Genomic DNA, 26,592 nt, shown 5'->3' with positions numbered 1-26,592 from the left:
AATAACATTTTTTTTTTGGTAAGGCAATTGGGGTTAAGTGACTTGTAATAACAGTATTATAAAGATAATCAACTGTGAAAGACTTAGTAACTCTAATTAATACGATGAGCCATCACTTCCAAAGATTCATGATGAAAAATGCTATGCAGCTATGCTCTTCCAGATAGAGAACCAACGGACTTAACAGTACAAGCTAAAGCCTTTTTTTTTGAAGGGAAGAAGGACATAGCTAATGTGGAAATTTGTTTTGCCTGACTTCATATTCGTAATGGATTTCATATTTCTTGCCTTCTCAATAGGGTAGAAAATGGATGAGCAGTCGGAGATAATTTGGAACTGAAAATCAAAATTCAAAAAAAACAATCAAAGTTGCTGGTGACCCAAAGGGCATCTGAGAGATGGATGTTAGGCACAAGCAAGCTGCAACATATATGTTACCATTATCTATACATAATAAGTGGCACAAAGGAATAAATTCCTGGAAAAGTGGGCCAGTCAGGTTGTGAAAGCAAAGGCTACCCATAAAATGTAAGTAGTACTAGAGAAAAAGCTATAGCACATTGGGCAAGTCCTATGTAGAGAATCTTTGGAAAAACATGTACAAGATAAGCTATGGACAGACTATGATCTATACCAATGGAGACCATACCCACATACCCATTGACCTGGGTGCTTCAGTATGATCATTCTCAACCAAACTCCAAGAGAGTGAAAGGAGGCAAGATAGGAGGGAAAGAGCAAGGAAAGAAAGGAGGGAGAGGAGGAAAGGGAATGGGGGGTGGAGAGAAATGGGGATGGAGGTGAGGGGAAGAGGTGGTACAGGAGAGAGGTAACAGGAAGTTCAAAGGCACCAGATATAAGCAGGACAATCCCTTTGACTCAGCAATAGCATTTCTAGGGCTCTATCCCAAAGAGATCATACAAATGGGAAAAGGCCCCATGTGTACAAAAATATTTATAGTAGCTCTTTTTGTTGTGGCAAAGAATTGGAAACTGAGAGGACGCTCATCAATCAGGGAATGGCTGAACAAGTTGTATGTGAATGTAATGGAATACTATTGTGCTATAAGAAATGATGAACAGGGAGACTTCAGAAAAACCTGGAAAGACTTGTACGGACTGATGCTGAGTGAAGTGAGCAGAACCAGGAGAACATTGTACACAATAACAGCCACTTTATGCAATGACTAATATTGATAGACTTAACCCTTCCCAGCAATACAAGGATCTAAGACATCTCCAAAGGCTTCATGATGGAAAATGCTATCCACATCCAAAGAAAGAACTATGGAGCTTGAATGCAGATTGAAGCATACTGTTTGCTATTTTTTTTCTTCTGTTGTGTTTTGTTTCCTTTCTGGTGGTTCCTCCTATTGGTTCTAATTCTTCCTTACAACATGACTAATGTGAAAACATGTGTAATAGGAATGTATATGTATAGCTTATATCAGATTGTGCACCGTCTTGGGGGGGGGAGGGAGAAAAATTTTAAACTCAAAAGCTTATGGAAGTGATTGTTAATAAATCAGAATAAATTAATTTTTAAAAAAAGAAATTATACTTAAAAGTAAACGCTACTAATAGACTTTCAATTTCAAACACAATCTTTTCTTTCTATTCCAAAATGCATATACAAATATTCATCTTATGTGGTGCTTATTAAGAATTTATTTTAGGGAGGCAGAGCCAAGATGGAAGAGTAAAAGCAGTGACTTGATTGAGCTCTCCCCCAAACCCCTCCAAATACCTGCAAAAAATGGCACTAAACAAATTCTAAAGCAGCAGAACCCACAAAAAGACAAAGTGAAACAAATTTCCAGCCCAAGACAACCTGGATGGTTGATTATAAAGGTCTATCGTGCCAGGCTGGGAGAGAAACGCAGTTCAGTGTGGGCACGCATGCAGGCAAAGACCAGGCCTCAGCAAACCTGGAGCAGACCTCAGAGGACTGAATCACAGGCAGCTGTGGCGGTTTCCAGACTTCTCAACCCACAAATACCAAAGACAACTTAGAAGGTCAGTAGGAAAAGTCTGGGACCATGGTGAGAGAAACCCTGAAGCTTGGTCCCAGGCCCAGTTTTGGCGTAATCCAGTGGCGGCAGCTGCTTCCAGAGCTCTCTGCCCACAGACTGAGGAGGAATTCAGGAGCTGATCAGAGGGGGATTGCAGGGATCTCTTTGCTAGTGCTAAGGCAGGATTCTCTTGCTTTGCCTGTGCTTGGATCTGGGTCACAGTCCTGGGTGATGGTTCCTGGGGTGAGGAGGAGCACTGGCATGGTAGAGCTTATGGTGGCAGTGAAGAGAGAATCCTCCTCACAGTTCCAAGGCAGAGAAGAGTGCTTGTGGTCATTCACAGACCAGAGCACAGGCCAGGAAAGGAGTAAACATCTTGCCTTTGATCATACCACCTTGGAAGAACTGACAACTTATAGGTCCCTAGAAGTATCTCTGAAAAGAGCTGCACAAAACCCCTGAAGCTTGGGACAGTACATTTTCCACACTGGAAACAGACCCCTACCTTAACAAAGAGTCTAAAACTCAAGTAACTGGCTGTGATCATGAGCAAACTGTGCAAAAAAAGTCAGACCATTGAATCTTTCTTTGGTGACAACAAAGATCAAAACATACAACCAGAAGATGACAACACAGTCAAAGCTCCTACATCCAAAGCCTCCAAGAAAACTATGAATCAGTCCCAACCCGTGGAAGAGCTCAAAAAGGATTCCGAGAAGCAAGTAAGAGAAGTAGAGGAAAAATTGGGAAGAGAAATGAGAGCAACTCAAGAAAATCATGAAAAACTAGTAAATAGCTTGATAAAGGAGACCCAAAAAAATGCTGAAGAAAATAACACCTTAAAAATAGCCAAAAAATAGGCAAAAGAGGGCCAAAAAGCCAATACGGAGAAGAATGCCCTAAAAAGCAAAATTGGCCAAATGAAAAAGGAAGTCCAAAAGCCCACTGAAGAAAATAATACTTCTTTAAAAATTAGAATGGACTGTACATGTATAACATATATTGAGTTGCTTGCCTTTTCAATGAGGGTGGGTGGGGAGGAAGGAAAGGAAAAAATTTGAAACCTAAAGTTTTAAAAACATATGTTTAAAAATTAGAATGGAGCAATTGGAAGCTAGTGACTTTATGAGAAATCAAGATATTGTAAAACAAAACCAAAAGAATGAAAAAATAGAAGACAATGTGAAATATCTCATTGGAAAAACAACTGACCAGGAAAATAGATCCAGGAGAGATAACTTAAAAATCATTGGACTACCTGAAAGCCATGTTCAAAAAAAGAGCCTAGGCATGATATTTCAAGAAATTATCAAGGAAAACTGACCTGATATTCTAGAACCATAGGGTAAAACAGAAATTGAAGGAATTCACCCATCACCTCCTGAAAGAGATCCCCAAAACAAAACTCCTAAGAATACTGTAGCCAAATTCCAGAGTTCCCAGGTCAAGGAGAAAATATTGCAAGCAGACAGAAGGAAACAATTCAAGTATTGTGGAAACACAATCAGGATACCACAGGATTTAGCAGCTTCTACATTAGAGAACTGGAGGGTTTGGAATATAATATTCCAGAGGTCAAGGGACATAAAGATTACAGCCAAGAATCACCTACCCAGCAAAACTGAGTATAATCCTTCAGGGGAAAAAATGGACATTTTTAGTGAAATAGAGGAGTTTCAAGCATTCTTGATGAAAAGACCAGAGCTGAATAGAAAATTTTACTTTCAAATACAAGACTCAAGAGAAGCATGAAGAGGTAAACAGGAAAGAGAAATCATAAGGGACTTATTAAGGTTGAACTGTTTACATTCCTAGGTGGAATGACAGAAAGATGATATTTGTAACTCATGAGATCTTTCTCAGTACTAGGGTAGTTGGAGGGGAAAAAAAATTATATGTACAGATAGATTGCCAGAGGGCACAGGGTGAGTAGAAGATGAATGGGTGATATCTGGAAAATAAAATTAAGGGGTGAGAGAGGATTATACTGGGAGAAGGAGAAAGGGAGAGGTAGAATGCGTTAAATTATCTCACATAAAACAGGCAAGAAAAGGCTTTTACAGTGGAGAGGAAGTGAGAGAAGGTGAGAGGGAATGAGTGAATCTCATTCTCTTCGGATTTGGCTTAAGGAGGGAATAACACACATACTCAATCGGATATGGAAAGCTATCTTACCCTACAGGAAAACAGGGGGGAAGGGGATAAGAGACTGAGGGGATGATAGAAGGGAGGGCAGATTGTGGGAAGGGAGCAATCAGAAGCAAACTCTTCTGAGGAGGGACAGGGTCAAAAGAGAGAATAGAATAAACGGGGAGTGGGATAGGATGAAAGGAAATACAGTTAGTTTTCCACAACATGATTATTATGGAAGTGTTTTACATGACTACACAAGTATAACTCGTATCAAGTTGCTTGCCTTCTCAATGAGGGTAGGGGGGGAGGGAGGAAGGAAGAAATTTGGAACCTAAGTTTTAAAAACAAATGTTAAAAAATTGTTTTCACATGCAACTGGGAAATAATATATACAGGCAATGGAGTATAGAAATCTATCCTGCCCTACAGGAAAACAGAAGAGGAAAGGAGGGGTGGGGATAGAAGGGAGGACAGATTGGGGAAAGGATATTCAGAATGTATGCTGTCTTGGGGCTGGGGGAGGGATAAGATGGGGGAAAAAATCTGGAACTCAAAATCTTATAGAAGTGAATACTGAAAACTAAAAATAAATAAATTAATGAATCTTTTTTAAAAAAAGAATTTATTTTAAAATGAGAAAAAAAGGAGTCAGAACTAAAGGAATCTAGGAGCAGAAACAGGACAAGCTATTAGACAATTGGTCATTTTCAGTCCTGTCCAACTCTTTGTGACTCCATCTGGGGTTTTCTTGGCAAAAATACCAAAGTGGTTTGCCATTTCCTTCTCCAGGTCATTTTACAGTAGAAGAAACGGAGGCAGAAAGGGTTAAGTGACTTGCCCAAGGTCACACAGCTACTAAGTGTCTAAGGCCACATTTGAAATCAGAAAGATCCACTGTGCCACCCAGCTATGCCAATTAGACAATTAGTAGGTTACTTAAATAGTCCAAGTAACAAGGATCTATACGAAGGCAGCAGTAGCAGGAATAGAGAGGCAGGAAAATGTGAGAAATATTACATAGGTAGAATTAATAAGATGTGGTAACTTAGTAGATATTAAAGATAAGTGAGAGGGAAGAGTCAAAGTTAACAGCAAAGTTTCCTAAATGGGAAACAGGATAAACTGCAGTACCACTGATGCAGTGGTGCACAGTGGATAGAAAGCTGGGTTTGGAATAGTGGGTAGAAAGCTGGGCTTGGAATCAAAGAGCCTAGTTCAAATGTGGTCTGAGAAACTTCTTAGATGTGTTACCCTGGGCAAATGATTTGATCTCTATATGCTATATTTGGGAGACAAATGCAAAAAAGTAAGAGACAGTTGAACCTGCAGTTATACAAGAGATTGTCAAGGTAGAATAGAGAGAGACAAAAAAGAAGAGGGCCAAGGACAGAGCCTTTAGGAAGTATCTCTTACAAGGTCTAGATTCAGCAGTTAGACAAAAGGAAGTAGAGATGTGGAATAATGTAGCATCTCAAAACCCAAGGAAGAAGAAAACTAGCCAGTATTAAATAACAGAGATCAAGAAAGAAAAGAGCTGAAAAAGGCCCTTTACTTATGAATTATGAAGTCACTGGTAACCTTTGAAAGATCAGTTTCATCTAGTGGAAGGAAAGACTGATTGCAAAGGGCAAAAGAGAGAGTGGGTGGTGAAGAGGCAGAGGCATTAGGTAGAGACAACATTTTCAAAAAGTTGTGCTCTTAAAAGGTAAATGGAAGGCTTTGGGGAGATTGGGGAGAGACTTGAACATATTTTGAGACAGTTAAAAAGAACCAGTAGAGAATGAGAGATCGAAGACAAATGACAGAGAGGGGGGATAACTCATGGAGATGGAAGAAAAGGGATCAAGTAAAAGGATTCATTTTATCAAGTAGAGATTTCTCTCTTCCTCTGAGAAAGAAGAATATGGGTGATGATACTGAGAAGTTGTAAAAAGTAAAGGAAGGGAGTTAAGAGACCCATAATCCACTCAGCCTTGAGTGGTCTCTGTTTATTCTCTGAACAGATTTTATAAGTGTGGGGTTATTTTGCAAATTAAGGAAAGAGGAAAAGGTTTCAATGCTAACCTTGAGGAACGGGATGAGGAATTAATAACAGAAATGAAAGGGTTGTAGTACTAAGGACCTAGTTGAAGAAATGGACCATAAATTATAGTGAGCTCAATTTCAAGATGTTCTGCAGAGATCATATTATATCCTGCATTATTGTTATTTGTGTATGCTTCATCCTCTCAATTAAATTACAAGCTCCTTGAAGATAAAGCTATGGCAGTTCATCTTTCCTTAATAAATGTTTAATTGAATTGAATATCAGGTGTTCAAAATAGGCTTGTTGATTGACTGATTCTGGCATAGGTAGGAAAAATTACCAAAAAAAAATCTGAAAAGTTCAGTCTTATAAACTTACTTAGAACTAACTCTAAGACCTCTCTAAGCCCTCAAATCCAATTATGGTCCAGAGAAAAAGAGAAAAAAACAGAACAGAAAGAACATACTGCTGGGCAATTTACATCATATTGATCATGGCTTTGCCCTTAAAGCATGAAATACAACCCCTGCTCAAAACATCTCTGTGTCTTTTAAATAGGTTGTCATGAGGAAGATGTCCTTATCGGGAAAAATAAATTGCAAATCAAGAGGATCCTATTAAAATAAATCAAAAGCAAAGCAATTCCAAGCTTGCGGATATATAGATCTTGTGTGCACTCAGCTTCAACCAGTTGATTAGCAGAAGTCACAAGTCCTGAATTGCAAAGCACGAAAGCCTGTTTACAAACATGCCTCTCAGAGGATTTATAATTGGATTACAGCTAATCAATGTCCATGGCAAATTTAATCAACTCACTTTCCCTATTCAGGAATCAATACTTTCTAATAAGCTGAAGGGGACAGAAGGGGGAAAAAAACACAATTCAATACACAGCACCAAATTTCCTACAAAATGAAATTCTTTTCATCACTTCATGATGAGATTCAGCCAAGGGCTTCCATTACTTCACTGGTCCTAGTCATTATGTCAAATACCACATGGCAGAGCCATGTGTTTGGGGACTTATAAAAAAAGTACTTATTTCCTTGTCCCTACCCAACTCTATAGAACGAGTGTTTCTGGGACAGGAGAATAAAGTAGAGGGGAATCTTTTAAAGTTTTGCTTCAAGCCCCAGAAATTGAACATGCTTCTCAGACATGAAGGTCAAACTTCAAAGGGCAATAAATTCCAGCCCATTCATTCACCCAACAAGCATTTTTTCAGCCATTTTCAGTATCTGGAACTGTGCTAGGCAATTGGGATACAAAAATGAGAACAAAGCAGTCTTACTTCAAAGAGCTTACACTGCAGGGGGAATAGAGATATGAAAACAGATAAATAAATACAAAATACGTAAGAAGAAAAACAAAATAATTTTTGGCAGAGAAAACATTAGCAGTGGGATGTCATGACATTAGACTTGAAGGAAACTAGGGATTTCAAGAGTCAGAGACAGAGATGCATTCCGGTCATGACAGCGACAGGAAATAGAACACTGTGAATGAGGAAAGCAAATAGTCTAATTTGGCTGGAATGGAGAGTGACTAAAGAAGAGTAATGAGCAATAAGTATACCAAGTTAGGCAGAAATCTGACAGTGAAGAGCTTTAAATGCAAAACAAGGAATCTGAATTTGTCTTAGAGGCAACTAGAAGCCCCCACAGCTTCAAGAGCAGGGCAGTAGAATACTGAGACCTGTGTCTTAGGAAGGTCAATTTGGAAATTCAGAATAAGAACTGGTGGAAAAATAAACTGAAGGCAAAAAAAAAATTACAAGGTTATTGTAATAGTACAGATTACAGGTAACAATGTCTTACACTAAGGTGATTACCATGTGAGAAGAGGAAAAAAGTGAGAGATGTTGTGGACATAGTATCATTAAGGCATGGCAACTGACTGGTTAAAGGGGTTTGGGGTGGGAGGAAGGGGTGAAAAGTGAAGGAGGGCAAGATGTGGCTCTGAGTCTACAAACCTGGATGACCAAAAGGATGGAGGTACCCTCAATAGCAATAGGGAAATTAAAAAGAAAGAGAGCTGCCAGGGAGGGAGAGGAGTGTTGAAGATAATGAGTTTTGCTCTGAACATAGTAAGTTTAGGATGCTGGCAGAACATCCAAATGCAAATGTCCAGTAGGCAATTAGTGGATTTCAAGACTAGAGTTCAGGAAAAAAGAACAGGATGTCATATTCTTACATACTATCTGCATATAGATAATAATTAAACCTATGGAAGATGATGAAATCACCAAGGAAATGTAGAGAGAGAAAAAGATCCAGGACAGAACCCTGGGGGATATATGCTTACACAGAGTGAGCAGAATGGATGATGGTCTAGGTGAAAAAAGACTGAAAAGGAATAGTCAGGCAGGAGAACGGATCAGTGTCAAGAAAACCAAGGAGGAAGAAATTTCCAGAGAAAATGGTGATTGACATCAAGAAGGTGAAGCCTGAGAAAGGCCATCAGATCTTGTAGTTTAAAAGATCATTGTTAATCTTGGGATAAAGCAGTTTCAGTTGAGTGATGAAAGTAAAAAGATATTACAAGAAGTAAGAAGTGAGTGAGAAGAGAGGAAGTGAAGACAATGAAAGGAGAATGTTCTTTCTAGGAGACTGGCTTTGAAAGGAGGAAGAAACACAGAAGGATAACTTGCAGGGATAATGGATGAGGTGAAGGGGTTTTTTGTTGTTTTGTTTTTAGCTACAGGAAAGAGACCTAGGTATGTTTTCAGGCATCAGCAAAGAAGCCAGTAGACAGGAGGAGGAGATGACTGTAGGGGCAAAGTGCTAGAGAAGAGGCAACAAAATCAAGAGCATTAGGAGTAAGACTGCCCTAACAGGAGGAGAGGAGGAGCCCAGAACAAAGGAGATAATTTAGATATAGAGGAAAAGAAGAAGCTCATAATGAACGGCCTCTACTTTCTCAATAAAGTACAAGATGAGGTATTCTGTTGAGGAGGAGAAGCTTCAGGAGAAAAGAAAAGCTTTGGAACAGTCATCATGGAAGAGCACAAAAGTCTATCAGGAAAATGTAAAAAGACTGCTTTCCAGCAGTAAGTTGAACTTAGATACCAAATTTGCAGTACTTATTATCAGCAGGATCATCTATTGACTTTTTCCAGCACAGTTCAGCAGCAAAGGAGTAAGAGCAGAGAAGGCAGATGGTAGAGGTTGAGTCTGGCAAGGAATGAGTGATAATAAGGGAACAAGGGATTCTAACACAGACAGAGCAGTGTGCAGCTGATAAAAACATCCCTGTAAAGTATATACTACGTGTACTGTTATCCCCATTTTACAGGTAAGAAAATTGAAATTCACAGATATTTGCCCACAGTTAGACGGAGAGTAAATTTCAATGGCATGATTTGAATCCAAGTATTCCTAACTCCAAGTCCAACATTCTATCCACACTGCCTCTTCTCTCCCCCTTGTAGAGGAGATACTGTTGACATTGTGGAAGCCAGTCAACGTAATAAAAGAAGGAATAGAGTGAAAGTCAAGAGATTTCAATTCTAGTTCCCCTTCCCCACTGCCACTAATTTGCCATTTAACCTTGGATTCAACTTGATGATCTCTAAGGTCCATTGTCAGACCCAAAATTCTGTAGTTCTATGCTCTCTGGTGAATTAAGCAGGTGAATTTGCTCTCTGAAGAGTAAATTTTTCCTGTTAAGGAAGCTACATATAACAAAGGCACTGTGAACTGGAATATAAATCTTAGGCTGTACTTAAACACCTTTACCAAGCACTAAGTCACAAAGTAAAAAAGAGATCACAAAAGGTAACTTTTCAAGAATACCCTGACTTCTAGTCAAGCTTCTAGATGTTTACAAATCCCTAAGGAAATGAAAAGCCAAAAGTCTTTCATTTCCTGGTAATCTCAATGATCTTAAGTACAACTCCTAACTGGGGGCTACGTAATAAAGTCACTTTCCTGAACACCCCACTCAGCCAGACACTTATTTTATAGAGTGTAAGCCACATGCTTGCTGAAGGCACTAAAGTCAATTCAATCCAACAAACATTAAGCACTTTTATGAACAAAGCACCATACAAGACCCAGGAGCTTTGGAGACAAAAATGGCCCAATCCCTACTTTCAAGGAGCATACTTTCTCCCAGGGAAATAAAATATCTACACAGATGAGTAAATGCATGATAATTAGAGATGAGGGCAATAATAACTTGGGAGGAAGTGGGGGGGGGAGCAGGGCAAGAATCAGAAAAGGCCTCTGTAGGGAGTGGCACCTAAGCTGGATGCTCAGGTAATGAAGGCAAAACTGGCAAAGGAATGGAAATTAAAGATGGAACATCACTTGATGAAGGGGAGTGATATCAAATAAGTCTAGAAGAACAAGACTGTGGAAGGCTTTAAATACCAGCCCGAGAGGTTTGTTGACATCCACATTTGGGAGTTATTTTCATAAAGATGACTAATTGAGCCCATGGGAGCTGATGACAATTTCTAGAGAATAGAAGAGAACCCATGAAAAAGTCTCTGAGACACCTATGCTTAGTAAGCAGGAGACAGATAATGATCCGGCAAGGAAAACCAAAAAAAGTCCAGAAGGTTGAAGGAAAACCAGGAGGAACAATCTCACAAAAACCAAGGGAGGAGAGAGTCTCTAAGATGACAAAGGTCATGAAGAATTAAATTAATTCCAAGGCGTCAAAACCAAGAGTGAAAGTCTTCTGATATCCAAAGTACCAAAAATATTGGTTGCACTTAGCTAGTAGATTATTTACTTAACACATTACCTTCTTTGGTACACACGAGATATTTCACTTTCAGGATGATTCATTTACTAGAAATATACTCTTATTACTTCCTCAAACTGAGTCATACTGACAGTTCCCTAAGAAAAGTCTTTCAGGAAGCCCATTCTGTAACAGGTTATCAGCAATTATCTCCCTTACCTCACAGGGAACCAGACCTCCAAAATACTGCCAAACTCAATGATGTACTGTACCTCCTAGAATTCTTCCACTAGAAGAAAACCTAGGAATAGAGAGAAGAAAAAGAAGTAGAAAAACGAGAGGGATGGGAAGAGGAAATAGTACAAATGTGTGAGTTTATAATCTAGAATGAGTAAGCACATACTCAATATTTACATCACTGTTTCACAACCAGAACTTCAGAACTCTAGTGAATGCTCCTCCTGACTCCAGGGCCGGTGCTCTATCCATTGCACCACCTAGCAGCCCCTACTGCGGTGAATGGTGAAGACAAATTCCCTAGCTACTATGCAGAGTAGGTGCTCACTTCAATGCATACTTGTTAAATAAAAGAATAAAGAATCTTGGTGCATATACATTTCCTGTCTACCCTTTGCCCATTTGTGGAAGACAGTAATGATGAGGACTATAGTGAGAAAAAGATGACTGAGATGTGTATATATAAACATATCTATATAAATATATCTATGTTCCTTGGAGGGAAAAAAGGTTGGACAGGGGGATAGTCAGGATAACTGTAGGAAGAAGGAAGGGATTAAAAATGCTGAGGAACCTACCTATGTGATTGGGCAAGTTTACAAGTAAATCACGGACTAGAAAAGTTTGGGAAAGGCTGATCTCACTCATACAACACTACTAAGTCTTCCTTTTGTTAAAAAACCTAGCCAGCAACGGGGATAGATTACTAGAGGGATTTATCATTTTCCTCCAAAAAAAATGTAATCATCTTACTAACAACCCAAAGAAAAGGAGAAGTCAAATATGAGTATAAGTAGCAAAAAGATTAACCTATGCCACAGGCTTAAGTTTTGAAGGAGAGGAAATAAGGACCTAGGTGGAACAGGACACTACAAGGCTCTTCAGAGGACCTCTGGAATGACACTGAAGTAACAGGCCCCTGCATCAAACTCACGGAAACACCAGAGAGAACTCTGACTGCAGAAGTCAGAAATTTATATTTTTTGGACTAGCAACTGGAAAACATTTGTAGTTGTGTGTACAAGGATAAGGGCTAAGTGCCAAATAAATACTATGTATTCAGGAAATGTATGCTGAATGAATGAATAAAACAAAGCAAAATTTGGTAATTTTCCTACTACTTCTTTACAGCTGTCCTTCTTTCCTCCTCTAGGAGTTTTTCTTTCTTGCTTCCTTAGATAGAGACCACCTGCCTTCTTTCTGCAAATCAAAAGACATCATTTTGAGTAAAGAGTAAATACTAACAGCATAAACATCATTCCCATTTTTCTCATGGGGAAAACAAAGAAAAAGACACAACTGACAGACATTAACACATGAGCTACAAGGAGGCAGGGATCTTATCTTAAATGAGTTCTGTGCAATGCCTAGCACTGTATGAGTATTCAAACAATATCTGAAAGCAGTAGCAATTAAGGTGCTTTCCCAATGAGTGGTAGAAATGGGAACTAGTCTCTCATCCAGGACAAATTATACACTCTACTTACAACTGCACTAGGTAATATGTATATGTACCTTAGAGAAGGTTAACATGTACCTTAGAAAAGAAAGAAGTTTACATGTCCCATCAATAGCTAACCATCAACTCATAGGAATTTTTTAAATTTGCCGTATTTTTTGCATTGAAATTAATTTAAATGTAAATAGCTACTAAGCAAGTTCAGTTTGTGGTATTTCTGTTCGATGTTAAGCTTTTAATGTTTTTCCTTATATTAAACTGATATCTGACCCTGCAATTTGCATTCACTGATCCCACTTGCCCTCTGGGATCAAGCAGAATAAGTCTAACTCAGAAAGAAGAGAAGAAAGGCAATACTTGCACCTTCAGAAAGGAAGTTTTCTGACATCTCCCAGAATGAGAATTCAAGGCAAGATCTCTTATTGCAGTATTATCCTCTTGTAAATTTGTAGTATAATAGTTGAGGCCCCAGATATCTCCAGCAATTCAGTCCCTTCCTTAATCACTCCTTGACCTTACAGGTCTTCAAATGCTAAAAGACATCAATAGGTCCCCTTCAAGTTTTCTACATTTTTTAAAAACTAAACCTTATAAGAGTTCAATGAAGGACTCTCACCATCTTGGCTGCCCTCCTTTTGATGTTCTTTAGCTTACCAACATCTTTCCTAAAATGTGTCAACCAGAACTGAATACAATAATCCAGATCAAATCTGACAGGGAAAGACCTGGGCAGAAGGGCTACCTCCCTACTCCTGGATGCTATCCCTTTCTTAATGAAGCCTAAGATGGCATTAGCTTTCTCAGCAGCCAGATCACACTACTGACTCATATCCAGCTAAAATTCCCAGACCTTTTTTAGGATGAATTGCAATCTTAGTGATGCCTCTCCCACCTTGTATTTCTAAAGATGATTTAAGCCACTTTTACAAATTTTGGATTCCTGGGCTAGCTTGGATATGAAATCCTAAACTTATCAGAAGCAGAAGCAATTCTATTTTGCAGAATTATCAAATTTTAGAGTTGGAGGAGACCTCAGAGGTCATTTAGTCCAACCTCTACCCAAAAGGAATAAGTTAACAAGTGGTCATCTAGCCTAGAAGTGTCAAGCAGCTATAGCCATCCTGAGTAAAGCCCAAATCAGATTAAAATATAATTGGAAAATATTTAACAAATTAAAAAGAAAACAACAGAACATGGATAATGTTAACATGTGGTTTTCTAAGTCAATATGCAGCCTTCAGGAATCCTTACTTAGATTTTATGGACTCCCATTTCTATTTGAGTTTGACATCACTGATTTGGAAACACTTCTATGAGGGGAAATCCAAAAACTCATTCTTTTCACGTTGTTTGTATTTTAATGACTGGAAGAGCCCCTTAGATACTCAGTACAACAGAAATAAAAAATCCACTTTCTGGACTGGGAGTATCAAAGATAAAGATTCTATAAAGAAGCAAGGACCTATATAGAAAGATGAGAAAAGTAGGAGAAAAAATAATAGCTAACATTTATATAGTGCTTACTATAAACCAAACATTGTGCTGAGCACTTTACAATTATTATCTCATTTAATCCTTACAACAACCCTAGGACACAGGTGCTATTATTATCCTCATTTAACAGATGAGGAAACTGAGGCAAACAGCGGTTAAATGACTTGCCCAAGATCACACAGCTAGAAAGTGTCTGAAATTGGATTTAAACTCAGATCTTCCTGACTCCAGGCCCTGTGCTCTATCCACTGTGTAACCCATATGCTCAAAAAAAAAAAAAGAGAGTGAGAGAAAAGGATGCTGAGAAGCCTTGAGAATTGGGAAAAATGGGTAGCCTGGGATCTCAAAGACCTGACACTAGTTGCAGACACATTAGAGAAAAGTAAATCTCAGGATTGAGCCTGGTAAAGGTGAAAGTCCTGATGATGCTCCTTCTGTCTAGAGCAATTTCTTTCTGGGTTAACTAGCATCATCATCACATCATCATCATTTACACAGCACTTTAAGGCTTGAAAAGTGTTTTACACATATTATCTCATGTTATTCTTACAACAACCCTGGAAAGCAGGTGCTGTTATTATCCCCATTTTAGAGATGAAGAAACCAAAGCTAGACTTGAATTCAGGTTTTCCTGACTCTAGGTCCAGCACTCTATCCACTAAGCCAAGTGGTTTGATCTGATCTCTAGCCACCACTAATTCTGAAATGACAGGATCCTGCTCATACAGGATTACCTTGCACAAGGGCATTTTTTCCTTTCTAATATCCTAACAACAGAGCAGGAACTCCCTAGAAACCCTACTGTATCCTGTTATCCTGAAAGCTTTCACATAGGAAGTCCTCTGAACATCAGCTCAACAGATGGGCAAACCAAAAATATTTCCAATTAGAACAGGCTAAGTTTAAAGACATGAAAACCATCATTTGCAATGATTTTGGGGAAATGTATTTACAGAGAAAGTGAGTTTCAAAGCAGTAAAGGCAATATTCTTATTTGGATAAAGCTATCACCTTAAAGATGTACAATACAAAGTACTTCTCCAGATATATCATTTGATCTTAACAAGCCCAATTTTGTGGACAATAAACTGTGGCCAAGAGCAGTTGATCAGCAGTTAGCTGACTTGCCCAAGGTCATACATCTACTAGTGGAGCCCAGAACTCAATCATCTGATTCTCAGTCAAGTGTTCTTTCCACTTTGCTTTTTTATGAGCAAGAGATTCTGGGAGGGTCTAATAACCCTGTGGCAACAAGCCTTCTTAGATATTCACTGAATTAAATTCATCAAACAGTTACTAAGCACTAATCAGATGCAGAGACCAATCAAAACTCTCATACCACTCTGGCTGAACCTCTCCTATGTGTTTATATTCTAATTTCAGATTATAGTTATTTGAGTGTGTTTTAATCTTCCTACTAGATTAAGTTTCTTGGAGAACAAGAATTCTAGGATTTAAAGCTGGAAAGGATCTTAAGAGATCATCTACTCTGATCCCCTGCAGGAATCAAAAATGCAGGGCTTTTTCCACTACAAGGAGATGTCTCATTTCATATATGTATCCTTAAAGTCTAGCACTGGAACTTGTACATATGTAATAAACTTTGTTGAATGAACTCTCAATGAGTACTTTTCAGAGTTCTTAACAAGTTCCCTTCAACAAGAAGTCAATGCTCCCTTATCTCCACGCTTCCCCACCTCAGCCAAGGGAAAAGTTTAAACTTCATTTACTTAGGACCTTGCATCAAGTTACCTAACTGAAAACTTAGATCAATAAGATTCTGAAGAGGTAAGCAGGTAAAAGGCAAAGAGGGCCTACACAAATGCTACATACCCACACCAGGAAGTAGAAATGTAGGTCAGCAGCTATAATCACAAAAGGTTCAATCCCTTCCTACTAGAAAGGACACAGTCCCTCAAAGCCCAGAAAGTATATAAATCAAATTCCATTGAGTTTTCCTTATCACCTGACCTCAGAAGCCATGACTAGGCCAAAAGTCACCTGGGGGAGGGAGCAGATACTAAAGCCTGATAAAAAAGCCAAGCCTCACTGGTACAGCAGGAAAATCAGGGGCAGTTCCAATCCTGAAAAGGTTGTCAGGGGTCTGTCTCAAAGTCTAGGCTCCATCTTCCTTACCCACTATCCAGGGTGGAGGGAGATAAGGGTCCTCTTCATTGCCTGCTCCTCACCTCAGATACTCTCCTAGGGATCCTCCAACTCTACATCACAACACGATGAACCTTCCTTTGTCAAACACTCTCTTGAGATTCCCACTCACTGTCTCCTGGATTTGGGGGGACAGCACTTCTGAGCCTTATCCTCCCCGGGGATGATGGTCACTGAAAACTCTTACTTCTTGAACTGATCTCTCCCTACAGTCATTGTTCCTTCTTCTTCCCAATCTTCTAGGATACCCCTAGATATTTTCTCCTCATTACCAGCCCCAACACACACACACACACACACACTCACTCTCTCTCTCTCTCTCTCTCTCTCTCTCTCTCTCTCTCTCTCTCTCTCTTCCCCCCCTAAGTTCCAACCCCAGGCACACTTTCTCCTAGGATCCTCCTCAAAAACATACATTGTCCTAGAATCTTCCCCACAAAACATGTATTCTAGGATATACTCATACTACTGACACATCACCCTACACTCCCCCCAAGACACTTTCCTAGGATCTTCCTCTCTCCCTGGACACTTTCCTAGGACCCTCTCCCCAAGTCCTCTCCTAGGTTCCTCCCCTCCACCGGCTATTCTCCCAGGTCAAGCCCAACACCTTTCCCCACACCCCAAGATCTCCGGACTGTCCCCACCCTCCTCAGACTCTCTCCTAGGTCCCCTCCCCCATTAGTCTCTTTCCCCCTCAGAATCTTTCTTAGGACCCCTCCCTGCTTGGTCCCAACCCCCGTCAGACTCTCTCCGGGGTCCCTTCCCCCCCTCAAACTCCCTCTTGGGTTCCCCCCCACGACCCCTCACAGTCCCCTCCCCCCTCAGAAGCTCCTCCCCGCTCCCTCCGCAAGGGGAGGCCCCGCCCCCAGGAGGCCAGGGCCCTCAGAGCCTCAGGGGTTAGGCCTGGTTCTGGCCCCGGCCTGCTGGATCCCTAATCGAGACCATGATTTTGTGGAAGCCGAGAGCCCTGGCCTCTCGGGGTACGCCGCTCACCAAGCCCTGCTTCTTCGGGCTCCACTGCCACCGCCCGCCTGCCCCTGCTCGTGCCCGATACTGCCGGACCGGGCCCAAGAGCGCGCTCCCGCGCCCCAGTAGGGTCCTAGAGGCCTCCTCGTGCCAGCCCCACCCCCTCCCGGTTCCTTCCGTGGCCCCGCCCCCTCGGAGGACTAAAACTCTAAACAGACGCCACGACCTGGGGACTACAACTCCCAGCAAGCAATACGGCCCGCACGGTACGTAACTGCCCCATGGTGAGAAAAGGGGTCAGAACCCCCTCCCTTCCTCTGGCCCCGCCCAGGCTTCACGTGCCCTCCTGCTTGCCTCTCTGTGAGCTTCCTAGATTCGCTCACTGAATTGGGCACTTTGCTTGCCAAACAGTTCCTCAGTCAATAAACGTTTGCCTGACCACTGTGTTGCCCTAGGTCGGAGCCTAAGGAGCTATAGCAACTCCATGAACTAGTGTGCGCTGAAGCTGGCTGAAAGGCCTCCCGGAAGAGGTGAGATTGAATCTGAGCCTTCAAGCACAGGTGGAAAGGAAGCAGCCCTTCACTCCTGTACAAGCTTTTCAGCTTACAGTCTTTTCGCATCCATTGTTACATTGACTCTTCAGGACAAATGTGGAAACTATCCCCTCACCCTCACGTATAATATCAAGTCACGTCATCGAGTCAAGACATTCCCTAGCTAGCAGTAATAGTAAGCCCCTGCTTATTTAAACACTTTAAGGTTTATAAAGAACATTTCTCGCCATAGCCCCGTTAGCTAAATTGTACAAGTATGATTATCGCCATCATATATGAAGGTGGCTACATATAGATGAGGAAAATGACTCAGAGAAACTACTTACCTGTGGTCACAGCTAGCTAAGTGTGAGGATCACCGGTTTCTTCAGGACTTTTTCCACTGAATCCTACTCCCTCATGGCACTTAGTTTTAAACCTCTTTCTAATGTACTTATGTATTCTTGTATACCATAGTTACCTGTAGAGAAGCTACCTGCTTATTGGATAGTTCAGAACCAGGAATCAGACGGAAACCCTTCGTTTGACATTTACTATCTATGTAATGAGAGACCAGTCACTTAACCTTTCTGAGCCACCAGCAGTGCTCCAAACGCTAAAATTTATTAAGAGGTTGTGATTTTATGTAATAGTTATTGCTTAGTGGTTATTATACCTTTACTAAATAGTAAGCTCCATAAGGAAATTATGTTTTATCTGAACTTTTTTTAGTTTAGCTTTTTTCTTTCTAAATTTTTTATTGATAATTTTGTCTTTTCACCACCTTTGTTTCAAAATCTCTCTCTTCCTCCCAGGAGAGCCATCCTCTGTAACACAGAATATAATAGAAAGGAAAAAGAAAAGTTCAGCAAAACTAACCAACTCATCAGCCAGGTCTGACAATGTGTGTATTTGACAATGTATGCATTGTTCCATATTCATAGTCCCCCACCTCTACATAAAAAGGAGGGAGGTACATTCTTGAATCCCTTCTTTGGGGCCAAGCTTAATCACTGTTAACATACAGCATTTATTTTTGAAGGGGTTTGTTATTTTCTTTCCATTTACACTGTCATAATTGTGCATATTGTTTTACTTCATTTTTCATCCCTCCATAGAAGTCCTCGGTGCATCTCTGAATTCATTTTATTTGTTTCTTGCAGTACAGTAATATTGTATTAAATCCATGTACTACAACTTGTTTACCAGTTAATGGGTTATGTTCCCCAGTTGATGGGCATCTACTTTCTTTCCAATTCTTTTTTTTTTTTGCCTTTTTGGTGAGGCAGTTGGGGTTAAATGACTTGCCCAGAGTCACACAGCTAGTAAGTGTCATGTGTCTGAGGTCTGATTTGAACTCGGGTCCTCCTGACTCAAAGGCCGGAGCTTAGTCACTGCTATAAATGTTTTAATGTATAAAGGTCCTTCTTTCTGTCTTCATGATTTTTTGAGTATATGCCTAGCAGTAGAATCTGAGTCAAAGGATATGGATGTTTTAGTCACTTTAGTGTAATTAGTAGTAATTTAGTCAGTTTAGTATAGTGTAATTTACTCAATTTAGCATAATTCCAAGTTGCTTTCCAGAATTGTTAGCCCAATTCACTGCTCCACAAACTATATTTGTGTCCCAGTCTTTCCTAAATCCCTCTAACAATGACTCTCATCTTTTTGTCATCTTTGATAATTTGCTGGGAGTGAGGATATTTAAATTTTGTTGTCGGGGTTTTTTTTTCTAAGCAAAATCAAAAGCCCCAGAACCTCCCAAGGTGATTTGCACATGCTAGTTCTTTGGTAAGTGTTGAATTGAGTCAAAGGAAATCATTGCCTCTCCAGGCAGAGGATACCAGAGCAACAGTGGGCAGACTCCTCCCCTTCCTGTTGTTTCCAAAGGATAGATTGATGACCTCATTTGGGATAGAAGCTGAGAGTCCTGGGTTTGGTTTTTTGGTTTTGTTTTGTTTTGTATTTTCCTGCTATCACACCTGGCTTTTAAGCTCATTCCTACCCCTTCTCCTTTGCCTTGGCCTGAACCTGGAGGTGGGAAAAAATTTAGGAAAGCAATGGTCTAATTCTGCTTCTTCCACTCTTCATTCTTGCTGTGACAAGAAAAAGCAAGAGACAGAGATTTTCTATGCAAAGGAGAATCTGCAAATTATATAAATAAAGAAAGAAAGAAACTATTAAGTGAAACTGAAGGTCAACTTGGTGGACTCTAATCCTGAATATCACGAACTTTTTAATCATTTAATATGAAGTTGTATTCTGTGGTTCTAAATATCTGGCAGAGGGGCAACTAGGTGGCGCAGTGGATAGAGCGCTGACCCTGGAGTCAGGAGGACCTGAGTTCAAATGTGGCCTCAAACACATAACATTCTCTAGCTGTGTGATTCTGGGCAAGTCATTTGACCCCATTGCCTAGCAACAAAACAAAACTAAATATCTGGCAGAGAATGCAGAGGGAGGTCTTGAACAAACTTTTTTGTGGTATCTGACAGTAGAATAATGGGGAGCCAAGAAAAGCAGGCTCCTGGAAGAGGGAGGAGATAGACACACAGTTCACAAAGTACAGTACTTCCCTCACAACAACCCATAATCATTCAACAAGCATTTATTAAACCTTTACAAAGCAAAGCAGCTAGGTGGCTCAGTGGACACAGCCCTGGGCTTGGAGTCAGGAAGACCTGAGTTCAGATTTAGCCTCAGACACTAAATGTATGACCTGGACTAGTCACTTAATTTCTGCCTTAATTCCCTGGAGAAGGAAATAACAAATCACTCCAGTTTCTTTGCCTAGAAAACCTCATGGACAGCTTTGGTGTGCTATGGTCTACAGGAATCACAAAGAGCCAGTCACTTCTGAACAACAAAGTAGCTGGTACTTGGCTAAGCACCAGCAGATAGGAAAACAAAAAACAAAAGTAAAAGTCTCTGCCCTCAAAGAACTTGCATTCTAACAAAGGAACAACAAGTAAATAACTAGGTAGGTACAAGATATACCCAAAGTAGGTGGAAGATAATCTTGAAGGAAGCAGAGCAAATTAAGAGGCAGCATTCCAGTCCAGGGTGAATGCCTTACAATGGGAGATAAAGTGTCTTTTGAAAGGAACCTCGAGTAGGCCTTTATTGCTGGAAGGCAGAAGGTGTAAGACTGGAAATCTAGGAGGAGCCAGTTTATAAAAAGCTTTAAATGCTTTAGCATTTAAGGGAGTTTATATTTGATCCTGGAGTTTATTGAGGTAGACTGGAGCTCATTGTGGGAGGAGAGTCAGACCTAAGCATTAGGAAAATCATCTAGGCAGCTAAGTAGAGAATAGATTGGAATGGGGAGAGAAAATAGGTAATTCAAGAGTTATTATCCCCATTTTACAGATGAGGAAACCAAAGCTCAGAGAGGTTGAATGACTTGCCATGGTTCACACAGCTAGGTTCACATAGGGCAAGGTCTTAATTCCAAATCTTCTGACTCTCAAGTCCACTACTGGAAGTCTACTGCATACCCCATTCTATCTCTCCCACTATTCCCCTGATGTCCTGTACCTTCCAGCCACACTGAACCCACGGTCCCCTCCCCCCCTCAAATCCCCAAATTTCCAAACACCACAGCAGTTTCTGTGCCTCTGCTTACACTGTTCCACGGTCCTTGGATTGTACTGCCTTGCCTCACCCCACCTCCACACCTACCCCCACCACTAGGCTGTTGAAGTACTAGCCATCCTTCAAGGTTCAACTAAAATTCCTTCCCTGAATCCTCTCCCTCCTCTGAACTCAAATAACATTTGGCTTATACCTTTCTCAGCATTTGTCCCATTTTGCCTTTTATTATAGTTACTTCCCTCCCCAGACTGTGAGCCTTTTATTATAGTCACCTCCTTCCCTAGACTGTGAGTTCTTCTAACAGAAGGAACTAGGTCTTATTCACTTGTCAGCTCCAGATGTCCAGTGCTCAGCCCTGTCCATAGTATAAACCTTAGTGAAATCAAATTAACACGGCCCCAAAATATTCATAGTAGCACTTTTTGTGGTGGCAAAGAATCAGAGTGGGTGCCTGTTGATTGTGGAATGGCTGAAGAATTGGTGTCATACGAATGCAATAAAATTTTATTGGGCCCTCTGGAAAAAATGATGGAAAAAAGATGGAAAAATCTGAAGCCATAAACTGATGCTGACAGAACCAGGAGAACAATATACAAGACTGCAGTAATGCAAATGAGATCACTTAAAAGGAAACCAGAGTAATTGCAGTGTCGAAGAGAACAGCTATAGCTCTCTCCTCTGACAGTGAACGTTAAATTTGTTGTCTGCCGGAATCTGGCTTTTACTTAGATGGTGGTGGTGGTCGTTGTTGTTGTTGTTGTTACTAGGGAGGGTTCACTAGTGAAGAGAGGTGTATCTGGAAATGACCATGACATAAAAAGTGCATAAATAAAATATTTTTCATTAAAATTTAAAAACAAATGAGCAGACATTTTGTGTTTCCTTTTCCAAAGAGGAGGTTTAATTAGGAGGACATCATGTACTTTAGGGAAATGACAAACTAAAGTGTGGATGGGATGTGGTAAAGTGGGGACTTTTTGGCTTGGCTTTCGGGAAGTGCTGGGCTTTAAGTTAGAGTACCTTGGAGAAGAAAGAATGGGGATGGATGGTGGTCTCCTCCAGAAAGTATATATGAGATGCAAGTGTGAAGGGTGCACAGATGAGGAAGCCGCCAAGCCCCAACGCAGGTTGGAGAATCAATCAGTGGACTAGCTGGAAAAATAAACCAGACACAACACTGGGAAAGCCCAGTCGGAACAGTGAAAGTGCTGGGGCCAGAGGAGAGGGAGGACTCCACTGGCTCCGCCCCACGGCGGGCTCCCGTGCGGCGATGCGCCGGACTCACGCAAGCCTTCTGGGCGGGGCTGACTCTTCCCCCCCCCCCAAAGTCCTTAGCCCACCTCATCCGCTGGGACGGAAGTCGAAGGATCGGCCACCCTCCTTTTCGGAACTCCGTGCCCTAGCGGGCCCCGAACGACCAGAAAGCGGAACGGAACGCCCGAACCCAATAAAGTCTGACTCAGTCCAGCGGCGCCCCAAGCCTCCCAGAGTGCGCTCTCCAACCTCTTCCCAGGCCGGCGCCCTTCGCCCCGGGGGGCCATGAAGCGGGCAAGCACTCTGCGTCTGCTCTCGGACCTGAGCGACTTCACTAACGCTAGCCTGCTCCGCAAAGTGCTGGCGGAGGAGTCTCTCGTCCGGGTCCGCTCAACCCCGGACGGCCGCCACCTGCTGCTTCTGCGCCCTCCGGGCTCTCCAGCCCCACTGCTTCTGGTGTCCAGAAAGGGGGCAGGGCTGGGGCTGGAACCCTCCTGTCTGGCTGGCCAAGGCCCAGTGCTAGATGCCTTCTTTCTCCAGTGCCCAGGATGGGCCAGCGGCCCACGTCCTGTGCTTGCCTTGGTGTGGGCCAGCGGGCGAGCTGAGGTATGGGGCACTGGAGTGCACCCAGGATGGCAGCTGCTGCAGCAGGCCGAATTGTGTGTGAGTAGCAAGGCCAAAGTGGTAGCAATAGCGGCTCTGGGAAACCGGCTAGTGTGGTGTGAGGAGCGGCCAGCCAGCACTGAAGTAGCGGAAGGATCAGTGCAAGCTGCCTTCAGTCACTGTGTGTGCACTCGGGCCCTGGAGCCCCACGGGGAGACCAGTGCAATTCTGGGTGCCCCCAAGACCCTGCTGCACCACTGCCCTCATTTCCAGCTGCTGGCCTCCCGTTCTGACTTCTTCATGGTGCCTACAGCTAACACTTGGCCCAGTGTAGCCCACATCTTGCTGATCTGGTACCCAGGTAAGGGCAGGGTAACTGTAGCTGTCCCTGCTCACAACCTTACTCATAGCAGGAACTTGAGCCCTAAAGACAGGGACTCCTGGGATTTCAGATCCCTCCTTCAGAGGGTACCAGGACTGCTCTCTGGTGGGGAGCCCCTAGACATCCACACCTGTGCAGCTGCCCAAGGGAGCCTGCTGTTGCTGAGCCCAAAGGGGGCTGTGAGTCTCATCCGGAGGGATGGAGGAGCTAGAGCAGTGGGCTTCCTGGGGTATGGACTGCTTAGCCAGGGAGTCCCAGTGTCCTTGGGTATCTTCAGCAACACTTTGGCCTGTGTGCTGGGCTCTGGTCTTGAGCTGCTGGACATGGGCAGTGGACGGCTTCTAGAAAGAAAAGTCTTAAGCACTGACAGAGTCCACCTGCTGGGGCTCTCAGCCCCAGGGATTGATGAAGAAGAGGAGAATAAAGGTGGGCTTAGGCTGCTCTCTGCAAGTGGCCTATTCTGTATAGGCTGGGAGATGGGGAGAGAGGTTGAGTGGCTAAACTCTGAGGACTTAGTTTTTGAGGAGGCCTGTGGCTACTACCAGCGCCGGAGTCTACTTGGAGCTAGACTTACAACTGATGAGTTGAAAAAAGGGAGTACTTTTCGAGCCCCGCTGGCCCTAGCTGCTGTTCTCCGAGGTCACCAACCCCCAACCAAGCTGCTGAGTGATTTGCAAGCTGAACTAAGGGACTACCATGGCCTAGAGCGGCTCAAAACCCGCTTAGTGGCTGGGGATGGGCAAGAGGAAGGATGGACAGAGCTGGCCGAACGAGAAGTAGAGCGGCTGCTACGATCAGATCTAACAGGGGACAAACTGTCCCAGCTCAATGCTGTCTTTTCTGTCTTCCCTGCTGCTGCCTGGTGTTCTACACGCCGAGCCCTACAGCTGCAACTGGATGAGGCTGGCCAGCTGAAGTCCCGGGCCCCTCCCGACTTGTGGAAGAAGGTGCTAGTAGACACAGGGGCTGATGGGGCACTACCCCCCTTTGAACTCCTGTGTCAGTGCCTTTGTCGGCTGGAGCCATGTTGGTTGCCACCATTTGTAGAACTGGCACAACAGCAGGGGGGGCCAGGTTGGGGGTTAGGAGCTGGAGGCCCGGGACCGCCCTTGTACCGACGGGCATTGGCCGTACTGGGTGACTGGGCTGGGGCCAGGGCAGGGGCTCTAGAGCTAGAGCTGCTCTTGGGAAGTGGCCGGCCCAAGGCTGTGCTCCAGGCTGTAGGGCAGCTAGTTCAGGCTGGACAGTGGGAACGGGTGTTGGATGCAGGCCTGGCCCTGAGCCCAACCAGCTCCTTGCTGCAAATGGAGATTTTCACTGTCTTACTAGCCGAATTTGCTCGGCATCGCCAATTAGATGCCCACCTGACTTGCCTGCGCCGTCTGTGCCCACCAGACTTGACACCCACAGACCTTCTGCTCCTGCTGAAGAGGCACCTGCCAGATGAAGAGGAGCCTCCAACCCCATTCCCTAAGGTGGGAGCTGACCCTCCACTCACAGTGGGACTCCTGAGAGGCCTGCTGGAACAGGCCAGGTCCGGAGCACAGGCCCCAAGCCCCTACGAGGATATTCTGTGGGACTCTGGTGCCTGTCCTTCCCACCCCAAGGACAGGCACTACCCGTCAGTGGGCCACAGTAGCCCGAGGTAGGAGCCTGGAGCCAGGAGTTCAATGGAATTGAGTCTGACTGAGACTTGGGGTCAAAGGGTAGAGGGAGGGGTCTAATCAGTTTTTCCCACTCCCTTATAAGAGGGTGGAACTCAGGATTCCCTTCAGATGCTGAGAGTGATTCATGGTATGGTCCTATTTTCCCCAGTGTGTGCAATACTTTTCTTCCCTGGGAAGATTTTAAATATATACGGGTAAAGGAAGCAAGAGTGTCTGTATGTGATTGAAGGGGGGTGAAGGGAACGATGATCTGATAAGTTGGAACTACAGCTCCCCAGCTCAGTCTGTTCAGTCCATTTCAGGGAGCTCTTCTCTGACCTTCCCAACCCCTCAGCAGGGTTTGTCTTCTCACCCACTAATGGAACTGACCCTTGGATGGGAAAGAGAGGGTGGAAACCAACTAGAGTGGGAGAGAACTTTTCCAGTAGAAGCTCCCAGGATGAAATGTAGACTTAAGGCGGGTGGTGTCTTGTAACAGAGGAATGAGAAAGGAATCCTGCTAATTTCAGTAGTAACAAGGATTCTTGGAAGTCAGCACCAAGTTCATAGCTCTCCCAGAAGACAGAAATAAGGCCCTAGAGATGCTGAGCCCAGTTACAGGCTTGAAGAGTGCCAGGTTGACAGAAACCATCAATGGCCTATCACCTTGCCCACCTCAGCTCTTAGCACTCACCTGCCCCTGGATCTGAGGTCTGATCACAGGGATCTTGATCCCTAGAAAAGTCAGTAACTAAGAAATCTGTATGTTTTGACCATAAAAGTCAGTGAGTAACCCAAGTTCCACTTAGGCCTGGTCTCCCCTAGGTGGCACAGTGGCTAGAGCACTGGACTTAGAATCAGGAAGACCTAAGTTCAAATTTGGCCCCAGACAATGACTGTGTGGCCCTGGGCAAGTCATTTAATTGTTTCCTGCCTCAGTTTCCTCATCTCTATAATGGGGGTAATAATACTACCTACCTCCCAGGGTTCTTGTGAAGATACAATGAGATGATAAAACACTTTGCAAATATTAAAGCATTATATAAATGCTAGTTCTTATTAATATTATTCTTATACCTGGGCTCTGATTCTACTACTTTCCAGACCAGGATCCCAGGAAGTAAGGCATGGGGAAAGGGGATAGGCCCCTCCCCTTATTTCCTGGGGCTCTAAAATTTAGCACTCTGGGGAGAAACTATCAGTAGTTTCCTTTAGCACTGATCCTAAGATTTGGAGTGAGAGGGACAGGATTTTTTAGACAATACAAGCAGAGTCTCTTAAATGTAACTATGAAGAGCAACTCAAAAAGTTAGAGCCCTACAGCACCCTCAAACCTTGTTACCATACCCTCTTCTGGGGTAGAATATAGGCAGGAAGGGGAACACAGCTGTA

The 26,592-nt window shown here is 42.8% G+C and overlaps 3 protein-coding genes across 9 annotated transcripts in view; 2 read left to right on the top strand and 1 right to left on the bottom strand.

Annotated features, from left to right (window-relative positions):
- Window positions 1-17,305, bottom strand: part of ARMH3 (armadillo like helical domain containing 3) — a 223,733-nt gene extending 206,428 nt beyond the window's left edge. For 4 of the 7 annotated variants that reach the window (XM_020967127.2, XM_020967154.2, XM_020967149.2 and 1 more), the window contains exon 1: window positions 17,216-17,299. The gene's annotated coding sequence lies outside the window, so the exon portion shown is untranslated. Of the gene's footprint in view, window positions 1-11,082; window positions 11,165-12,218; window positions 12,301-17,215 lie in introns of all 7 variants that reach the window. The other 3 variants (XM_078151093.1, XM_020967140.2, XM_020967136.2) reach the window with 3 other exon arrangements.
- On the top strand, window positions 17,084-22,309 carry LOC144456291 (uncharacterized). The gene is made up of 2 exons (XM_078151094.1): window positions 17,084-17,454; window positions 17,644-22,309. The coding sequence occupies exons 1-2, from the start codon at window positions 17,166-17,168 to the stop codon at window positions 17,679-17,681; spliced, it is 327 nt and encodes a 108-aa protein (XP_078007220.1). The 5' UTR covers window positions 17,084-17,165; the 3' UTR covers window positions 17,682-22,309.
- Window positions 22,310-22,363: 54 nt separating this feature from the next.
- HPS6 (HPS6 biogenesis of lysosomal organelles complex 2 subunit 3) lies at window positions 22,364-25,424 on the top strand. The gene has a single exon (XM_020967124.2). The coding sequence runs from the start codon at window positions 22,855-22,857 to the stop codon at window positions 25,201-25,203; it is 2,349 nt and encodes a 782-aa protein (XP_020822783.1). The 5' UTR covers window positions 22,364-22,854; the 3' UTR covers window positions 25,204-25,424.
- The last annotated feature ends 1,168 nt before the right edge of the window (window positions 25,425-26,592 follow it).

The sequence above is a fragment of the Phascolarctos cinereus genome, unplaced genomic scaffold, assembly GCF_003287225.1.
Source record: "Phascolarctos cinereus isolate Bilbo 61053 unplaced genomic scaffold, phaCin_HiC Scaffold_3;HRSCAF=262, whole genome shotgun sequence".
Lineage (NCBI taxonomy): Eukaryota > Metazoa > Chordata > Mammalia > Diprotodontia > Phascolarctidae > Phascolarctos > Phascolarctos cinereus.
Note: the sequence above shows the minus strand (reverse complement) of the source record. Positions and strands in the feature narration are given on the sequence as shown.